Source organism: Mustela putorius, unplaced genomic scaffold (assembly GCF_011764305.1).
Source record: "Mustela putorius furo isolate JIRA1106 unplaced genomic scaffold, ASM1176430v1.1 tig00000135_pilon_pilon_pilon, whole genome shotgun sequence".
In the NCBI taxonomy this organism is placed as follows: Eukaryota; Metazoa; Chordata; class Mammalia; order Carnivora; family Mustelidae; genus Mustela; species Mustela putorius.
The window spans coordinates 1180119-1189891 of NW_025421292.1; the positions used below are offsets into that span (position 1 = coordinate 1180119).

At 40.7% G+C, this 9773-nt stretch overlaps 1 protein-coding gene across 1 annotated transcript; it reads left to right on the top strand.

Moving 5' to 3' along the window:
• Nucleotides 1-2710: 2710 nt before the first annotated feature.
• Nucleotides 2711-9282, top strand: LOC101683191 (SLA class II histocompatibility antigen, DQ haplotype D alpha chain). The gene is made up of 5 exons (XM_004782395.3): nucleotides 2711-2879; nucleotides 7352-7600; nucleotides 8054-8335; nucleotides 8580-8754; nucleotides 8936-9282. The coding sequence occupies exons 1-4, from the start codon at nucleotides 2798-2800 to the stop codon at nucleotides 8732-8734; spliced, it is 768 nt and encodes a 255-aa protein (XP_004782452.2). The 5' UTR covers nucleotides 2711-2797; the 3' UTR covers nucleotides 8735-8754; nucleotides 8936-9282.
• The last annotated feature ends 491 nt before the right edge of the window (nucleotides 9283-9773 follow it).

Here is a 9773-nt window from a genome sequence, read left to right on the forward strand (position 1 = left end):
ATTTTAACAGTAGAAAGCAGTTAAGTCTGGATCCAGGAAAAGTGTAGAAACATATTATTTCCTGCACAGAAAGAAGAATGCCACATGGTAAATGAAGCATGCCTCAATGGAACCTCAGAATCTCTCTTCATCCATAATGACACACACTTGAAAACTAAATCCACACATAGGGTCAAATATCTATCCTAATTAGCTTAGGACTCTGTATTCTGAATCCACACAGGAAACTCCCAACCTCTACAAAGACTCATGGCTTCTACCCTTGTCACATTTCACCTCTGCACTCACCAGCTGTGTGACCCTGAGCAAATTCCTCCACCTCTCTGAAACTCAATATCCTCTTTGAAAAGCAGGAATACTAGTGTACTACAGGTAAAGTGGGAGCCCTAGGAATTTTTCATTTCAGGTGCAGCATATGTCTATTCCTCACAGCACCCTGATGAGCTGCCGTTGATGCCTCCAGCCAAAGACCACCAGGAGCACACCTGTGGATGAACAAGGTGGTTTAATTGTTCTTGTGGTGAGGGAGAAAACTCACCATGCTCACCATGGAGAATCACGGGGCATCTCAGTAAGAGGGTGTTGCAACCAAAGAGCAGAACCAGAGGGAAGTATTCATTAAGAGAATTCTTGCAAGGAAGTAGTTAATACAATTGTGGGGTGCACAATTGTGGCAGATTTGATCCACAGGGCTGGCCATTGTCAGGAAAGGCAGACTTGACTCCAGGAATAAGCAGGTGCTACCGTCCACAGTGCAATCTCTTATCTCAGGGAAGCCTCATCTCTGCTTTTTTTTTTTTTTTTTTTTTTTTGGTCCTTAATTGGCTCCACACCTATCATAGAGCCCTGCATGGGGCTTAAATTACACAACCCTGAGATTAAGACCTGAGCTTCAATCAAGAGCCAGATGCATAACCCACTGAGCCATTCAGGAGCCCACAGATCTGCTCTGAAGACATTATAGCTGGTTGGTTCTGACTCATCCAGATTATCTAGGAAGATCTCTCTTTCCTGATCAACTGATTATGAACTGTAATCACATCTCCAGAATATTTTCAGAGCCACGCCCCATTAATATTTGATTGATTAACTGAGGACTAGAGCCTAACCAACACATAAAACTGACAGTTTAACTACTATAGGGTTTGGGCTTGTGTTAGGTGATTTTGAGGAAGATTTAAGAGAGAGGGTATTTGCTCTTAGTTGGATTGTCAGGAGGTAGATGGTGGGATGGAATATTTCTACAGTTGGGCATCTTAATAAATCTTACCTAAAAGGAAGGAAGACCAGGCTGAGGCTAAAGCTCTACCTGGTAATGAAGCAGAAGGCAATTGTATCATCTAGGAAAGAGGGATGCTTGCTCATTTTTGTGGCTTTGACAATCTTTGTGTTTTGTCTGTGTTCAGGCATGATTACTGAGTGGCCTTGTCCTCTGTCTTGATCCGTCATGGTCACTGAGTGGCTGTCTGACACTGCTGTCCTATTACATTGTTTATGTTCACCAGGAAAACACCAGAGCCTAGCTGTGATTTGCAGACCAGCTCTTGGCAACACCAAGACCTGCTTAATAGTACCAGGTGGCTGCTAGATGCCAGGGCTTTTCCTGTCTCACTCTTCCTACAGTCTCTGTCATCATGAGGTATGACAGTGTGCCGAGAAACAGAAGGCCATCTAACAGGGAAAGAGTTATTGATTCTGAGTGGAATCACCCATTAACCAGTGGCTTCCAAAACACACATAAAATCAATTCTTCTGAAAATAAAATTAATAATAATAATAATAATAATGTCTCCCTCTAATGACTGCCTTTGACATTAGCTCAATTTCTAGCCCCTTACAAATATCTGGAATATGTGGCAAGATAAAGAATATGAAAATATTCAGGAGGTTCTCAGAAGGAAACCAATTTCTAAATCATAGCAATTCTCAATCTGCCCTCAACATTTTATTTACATTGTTATTGTAAAAAAAACTTAAAAACTAAAAATCGTACAATGAGGCAGCCCAAGCTGTCTTTTATGTATTCAGTGTCCCCAGATTGCCCTTAAATGTGTATAGACAGCAGTAAAACACAGAGCACAGAGAATATTCCAGGCAGGGGAAAATTGAGGTGAAAGATGATGCAATTACTATAGACAGCATTCATGAATTTATGATTCCTTCTATTGTCCCAGGTGTAAATATGAGACTTTTGAGAACAAAAGAAGAACTTAAATCAATTAGATTTACATAAGTAGAAAAGCAAAGGTATTCCTTGGCCATCAGCAGCAGAAATACCCTAGGCAGGTAAATCAAAATTTGGAAAATTGTACATGCACAATGGAAGTAAAAAAGAAAGACAATCCATTTTCAGAGGTCAGGAAAAGGGGAGGAGTTACAGATTTCCAGGGAGGGAATCAATTATGGGAGAATTTTTGGAGATTGTAACCCAGAAAAGCCTGAAGAATACCATATTAGTGATGATATCTATACATGAAGCTACTCAGAAATTCCACCCCTCTCACCACCAGCAAGTACACACACCCATAAGAAGATTCTGATTTAAGACCCTCCCTCCTTTCCTAGAGAATATGCCCAGGTGGCTACATCAGAACAAGGGGATTTCCCAACCCTTCTTGGCTCTTAGTACAAGCTCTTCAACTGGCAACAGAAGTGTCATCAGAGGGGATTTTTCTGATTGGCCAGAACCTAACCTGGCAGGGTTTGGTTTGTTGTCTTTAGATTCCCTTATCAGTTGGGTTCTTACCACTGCTCTGCAACTCTGAAGGGCCACTGAGGAGACCACATCGAGAAAAGGATGACCCTAAGCAGAGTTCTGATTCTGGGGACTCTTGCCCTGACCACCATGATGAGCCCTGGTGACAGTGAAGACATTGTGGGTGAGTGCACAGCTGAGGGATGTGGGGACTAGACTTGCGAAAAAGTTGGAAGGGGGGAAAATGGAGATTGGCATAGAAATAGCAGAGGCTCCTCGAAGGTGTTCTCAATATTAAGCAGATCTAAAAATTATGGTCACTCCTTCAGGGAACTAGAGACCCAACCCACTCTCTCTGCTACCTGTGCTGTTGCAGAGTTCATCCTTTCTAATATCAGATCCAGTGAATATAGCCTGCAGGGCTCAGTGACATTCATTTATGGTTGCCTCAGAGATTAAAGATGTTTCCACGAGTGGATGTTTTGTTACTAAAAATTCATGAACTATTGCTCTCAAATGTTTCTAAACAACATTTTGAAGCTTTTTATGTTTCTTTAAAAAAAAAGAAAATATTTTATTTACTTATTGACAGAAAAATAGACAGCAAGAGAGGGCAAGTGGGAGAGGGAGAAGCAGGCTTCCTGATGAACAGGGAGTTGGATGTGGGGCTGGATCCCAGGACCTTGAGATCATGACCTGAGCCAAAGGAATGCTTAATGACTGAGCCACTGAGGCACCCCAGCTTTTTATATGTTTCTTCTGTAGTCTCACTTTGGGTAAAGAGTTCCGTGAATTATGTATATACTATGTAGATATAAAGAAGTGTGTCCTCTTCTTCGTCTCAGATTTACACATTTTCATGCCAGGAACTGGCATGGGGGCAGTGACTAAACAAGCCCAGCTGAATGCCTTTAGACCAGTCAGTCTACCACATGACCTCATATATGTCACTTCACAAATAATCAAATCAAATATGTATTTAGAAATGCTTTTCCAATGATGAAGACATAGAAATGTCAATGATCTTTCTTTTTTCTTAATTGTTACTATTACAGGTGTGGCTTAATAATTTTTTAAATTTTAATTCCAGCATACTTAACATACAGTGTTATTTTACTTTTGGGTGTACAGTATAGTGACTCATAATTCTATACCTTACTCGGTGCTCACCTAGATAAGTGTATATTTAATCACTTTCACCTGTTTGTTTGTTTTTTAAAAGATTTTATTTATTTGACAGAGACACAGCAAGAGAGGGAACACAAGCAAAGGGAGTGGGAGAGGGAGAAGGAGGTTTCCCGCTGAGCAGGGAACCCGATGTGGGGCTCGATGTGGGGTTCAATCCCAGGGCTCTGGGATCATGACCTAAGCCAAAGCAGATGCTTAATGACTGAGCTACCAGGCACCCCTCCTTTCACCTTTTTTAACTGCACCCTCCACCTAATCTCTGGTAACCATCAGTTTTTTCCCTAAAGTTAAGACTCTGTTTTTCTTTTTATTTACCTTTTTACTTGTTCATTAGTTTTGTTTCTTAAATTCCACATATGAGTGAAATTATATGATATTTATCTTTCTCTGATTATTTCACTTAGCATTACACTCTCTAGCTCCTACCATAATGTAGCAAATGGCAAAATTTCAGTCTTTTTATAGCTGAACAATATTCCATTGTATATATATATACCAAATCTTCTTTATCCATTTATCTCTCCATTGATCCAAATATCTATCAATGGACACATGGGCTGCTTCCATAATTATGGAATTATGGAATTCTGTACTCTTCCAAACTAGAGAATATTTTTATTTTTATTTTAAAATTGAGAACTTTATGATGAACTTAAATTATTTTATTAAAAAATTAAAAATATATAATATAAATAAAAATAATGTAACATATAAATTAAAATGTGTTATTCTCAAATTGTCAATTCAAATGACATGTCTTGCTTTCTATCTAATGGAGATCCTTAAAAGGAAAACAGGGCAAACACACATTAATTATTTAATCCCTCCAGCCCCTCTGCCTTTATTGCCTACCTCTTCCCCCCCTCTCTTCAGCCATTCCTTTATAATCTTTTCCTTCCAGAGTCTATCCCTGGTCCTTTTTATTGTTGTTTTATTGACATGAAGAATGGTTTTGTAAAAACCGAAGTAGAAAAACTAAATAGTTAAGAGGGGATGTGAAATGGAGCATACTCTAATTTTCACCAACTTTGTTAATCATGACTGCTCCCATTCTAATTTAAGTATCTCTTGTTTCTCCAGAGAATGTCCAATTCCTTTTTTCAGCATCACACCAGAGCACCCTAATCAGACTCATCTTATCCATTAGGTACAGTAAGCACAGTACCAAGGGCTTGTGATGCTCATAGGACACCATGAAAATGTTTTAATTTCTTTTAAAATTAGAAGAAAAAAGTGAACTTTTAGAGTAGAAGAAAATATTTTAATTTTTAATATAGCCTGGATTATATTTGTTTTTGCACCAATATAGTCACAAATACGATTCTTAATATTTTTATGAAAAAATGGGCCCATGAGAGGAATAGCACTAAGGCTCACAAGTCATAATACAGCCTTGGTCACTGCTGCTTCTGACCTTCATATGGTCCACCTTTGTGTCTCCTAGCTTTCACTCCCCCAATTTCTATGATCCTTGAGAACAGCAAATGATATTCAATACACACTTTTCAGCAACCAAGAGATAAATTTTGGAGATTCAAAGATGAAAAGACATGCTATCTGCCCCTTGGTGCAGGAGCAAGCTGAAAGTATAAAAGTGAATTGCTTCTAGTTGGCCCCATAGTGTGATACTCATCAACAGTTGGCAACCCAGGACAAGTACCAGGTGAAAACAACAGTTGCATATATTCATGTTTGGAAAACAGTCAAGGATAAAAGGTAGAGTTTATAAAGGTTTTGTTGAGGGCATTTCAAATAATCAACCAAGGGAATCATACTGGGCAGGGAAGAGAGTGAGTTGGATGAGGTATGGATAAATTTGGAGAGCAAGACACTGGGATGGAGGTGCTAGAGGATATAATATGGTCAAAAACATGTTCAATGAGAGAGCTTAGCTAAAATTCGGTAAGTAAGCAGAAACTTAAGGAAAAAAATGGAGGTATCCAGGAAATCTGTAAAGATAACTTTGTTTCAAGGAGAAAGGCCCCTGCAAAGACCAAGGAACATGAAGGAATAATATACTTTGGTTTGACTGGGCAGCTGAGGTATTGCAGAGGAAGTGGGACCATAAGACTGCTGTTGTTCCCTTCCAGGACTCACCACAGCTTCCTGTCTTTGTTCCTATACTCATCTGGCTCTCTCACTAACAATAAGCTCCTTGATCCCTGCTCCTCATGATGTCTGACATCTCGATGATGTTCAGTAAATGAGGAAGAACACAAAAAGGAAGTGATTAAAACACACACACACACACACATACACATATATTTCTTCACAAAAAAAAAAGGTAGGCTCATTGGGTAGAATCCTACTGTTGCCATTCTACTTGGGTGTCCTCACATGAGTTCATTGTCCATTTGAGAAAAAGGGCCATAGTTTACCTGGAGCTCTCAATAGACAGAAATGTTGCATCAGAATAAGGGGAGAGGTTTAGTAACATCCTCTAAGCCATGATGGGGTAGAGCAGTGGGGTGTGACAGAAATCTAAAATCCAATATATCTTTCATTTTGTATCTCTGATAAAATCAAGTGCTCTCTTCTGAGGATTACTATTGTTAACAAAACAGAGACCTTAGGAGCATTGTTTATTTTTTATATACTTTATAGTATTGTCACTGTCCTTGTCACACTCTCACATCCTACAATATTTAGAAGAAATTCTTGTAAAACAATAAAGTCCTGTGTGTTCTTTTTGGAAAGACAAGAGGAAGAAGGAGGAGAAGGAGGAAGGAGAGAAGGAAGGAAGGAAGGCCTGTGTAGAAAATGTTCTGTTCTGAACCAGTCTGGAGGGGGAGAGGAATCCAAATGTATTTCTTATTAACTGATGAAAGAATTAAGTAAGAGATAAAACTTATGAAGCAGAGGGAGGTAAACTCAATCTCTGAGAAAGGAAGCTAAGAACATGATTTTTTCATTCCTTTTTAAATTTCATTATGTTTATCATAAATGGCACACCTGTGTGTGCCAGGGGCTAAGCTACACACACAAGGAACAGTAGTAACATGGCTGTTGAAATTCTGTCCTCATGTAACCTACATGGTACATGTAACCTACAGTAACCTCATGTAACCTACAGTGGAAAATCATCTGCATTTTAACTGGACACCCACCAACCCTGAGGGAAAGGGAGCAGGAAAATTTGCCTAAAGACTGCGAAAGGGGGCGGATGGGTGGCTCAGTCCCTTGAAAGACTGAATCTTGTTCAGGTCATGATATCACAGGTCATGAGACCCAGCCTGGCCCTGGGCTCTGTGCTCAGTGTGGAGTCTGCTGGAGACTCTCTCCCTTTGTCCCTTCCCCGACTTGTATTCTCTCTCGAATACACAAATCAATCTTGAGAGAGAGAAAAAGAAAAACAGTACCAAAGACAAAGCCCACAATATTTGAAAACCAGTTTAGTTTCCTCTGTCACTCAGTTTAATAAGGTTCTTTCTCCCTTTGTTTTTTTCTTGTTCCTCACTCTCTCATCAGCTGATCATGTTGGCTCCTATGGCATAGAAGTTTACCAGTCCTATGGCCCCTCTGGCCAGTTCACTGAAGAATTTGATGGAGATGAGTTGTTCTATGTGGACCTGGAGAAGAAGGAAACTGTCTGGCGGCTGCCTGTGTTTAGCACATTTTCAGGTTTTGACCCACAAAATGCATTGAACGAAATAGCTACATCAAAACAAGGCTTGAACATCCTGATTAAACGCTCCAACTATACCGCTGCTACCAATGGTATGTGTCCACCACTCTGCCTCTCTTTACTGAATCTATCCCTACATATCAGGTCTCTTTCTCTTCTTCCCTATGATAGATATACCCTTGACTGCTTTCCAAGGATCTTTCCCCAGATCTTCTCATAGTAATTACTGAACACTCATTCTCTGCCATCTCAGAGCTGAAATATTGTCATGTAATACAAGGATCCTTACCCCCATACCGTGTTCCCTGAACCCCTCAAGGAGAAGTCCTAGAGATCTGCCACTTTAGTAAGCACGCCCATAGGGGGAAGGGCACAAGGATAAAATACAGGCAGTGTGTAGATAGCATTTCCCAAGCAGAAGGTAAGTAAGAACTCTTCTACCATCAGATGGGGAACTGTTGGTGGATGGGCTCTTGAAGGACACAGTGCAGAACCTGAGGGTAGAGCTCTTTGCAATTCATATCAGTGCTGCTTCCTCACCACAGAGGTTCCTGAGGTGACGCTGTTTCCCAAGTCTCCTGTGATGCTGGGTCAGCCCAACACCCTCGTCTGTCTGGTGGACAACATCTTTCCCCCTGTGATCAATGTCACGTGGTTGAAGAACAGGCACTCAGTCACAGAGGGTGTTTCTGAAACCAGCTTCCTCGCCAAGAAGGATCATTCCTTCTTAAAGTTCAGTTACCTCACCTTCCTCCCTTCTGCTGATGATATTTATGACTGCAAGGTGGAGCACTGGGGCCTGGATGAACCACTTCTGAAACACTGGGGTACGTATGAATTCCACCCCCTTGGCACCTTCTTTCTCTATCAAGTTCAGAATATCCTGCCTTTGAGTCTGTGAATCTCATGTTTTCTATACCTTAAAGGTTTCAAATAATAGACTTTACCCTCTTCCTTAACCATGGTGCCCTGAGTCCTCATAGATCAAAAACAATCCCTCCCGCTCCAACCCACACATGTGTACATGAACCAACACTCTTGTGTTCTGTTTTCCACAACTGCATTTTCTAGAACCTGAAATTCCAGCCCCTATGTCAGAGCTGACAGAGACCGTGGTCTGTGCCCTGGGGTTGACTGTGGGCCTTGTGGGCATCGTGGTGGGCACCGTCTTCATTATCCAAGGCCTGCGCTCAAGTGGTGCTTCCAGACATCAAAGACCCTTGTGAGCCACACCCTAGGAAGGAAGGTAAGCGTTCAGATTTGTCAGAGCTGAGAGCTGAGAGCTGGAGACAAAGCACAGGAGGAAGGAAACTGGGAGGAATTTGTGGACACAGATACGGTTGAAAGGTTGTAGGAGTCTGGGGGAGGGCATGATGACAGCAGAGGAGCCCCCGTGGATCAACCATCCCATGTCTGTCCTATTGCAGGAGCACCGCATGCTCACCGACCAGAGCAGAAGAGTGGACTTCATAGGTGACCTAGCACTATTGACTGGCTAAGTTTGTCATATTCCTTCTCTGTCCAACGTTGCCCCTCTCACTTCTTCTCTAGGATTTAAGGTCCAGCTACATCCTCTGAGAGCTCCCATACCCTTTGGAATTCTGCCCCTTGAATGCCTGATTTTTTTTTTCTTTTCTCAATTTTTACCTACTGTGAGATCTCTGGGATATTCCACCCAGTTACCTGCTTCTTTGTAACCCTGATCCAGAACTCCCATGGAAATAATAAATTTCCCTTTAGATCTCCTAATAAAATTTTCCTTTCTTTCATCTCAGAACTGACTAGTACTCTGGCCTCTTATGCTTATTGCCACTTATGCTCACTTTCAAGGTTATGTTTCATGTCCAGTAACACAGGAGCAAGCAAATACAGGCTGATAGTATTTTGATATTTTAGCTGATGTTAATATTTCTTTCTTATTATTCCCACACTAGGGCATTACCACTCCCCCTAATTCAGACATTAGTGAAAGTAATATAAGCCCTTTGTCTTTGCTATAGATTTGATATAGAAGAAATGCAAAAATGAAGAAATAAGTTCCTACTCATTTTAGTATAGTTTTACAAGGCTAAGGCGGAGAAGAAAAAGGAACTTTGAATTTCAAATATACTGAAAGTCAAATTGTTTTCCAAAAATTTAAAATTTCAATTCTTAAAGAATGAATAGCAATAGGAGAAGCTTTCCTCTTCTTTCCTCGCCCATGAGAAGATAAGAATTCTTTAGGCAGGAAAAGAAATGGATGTCAGTTAGGAGAGCATTAGAATA

Excerpts from the sequence above, each read along its gene's own strand:
- LOC101683191 (XM_004782395.3), top strand. The coding sequence starts at position 2,798 with ATGACCCTAAGCAGAGTTCTGATTCTGGGGACTCTTGCCCTGACCACC. Across the intron at positions 2,880-7,351 it reads TGACAGTGAAGACATTGTGG|CTGATCATGTTGGCTCCTAT; the intron begins GTGAGTGCACAG and ends CTCTCTCATCAG. Across the intron at positions 7,601-8,053 it reads CTATACCGCTGCTACCAATG|AGGTTCCTGAGGTGACGCTG; the intron begins GTATGTGTCCAC and ends TCCTCACCACAG.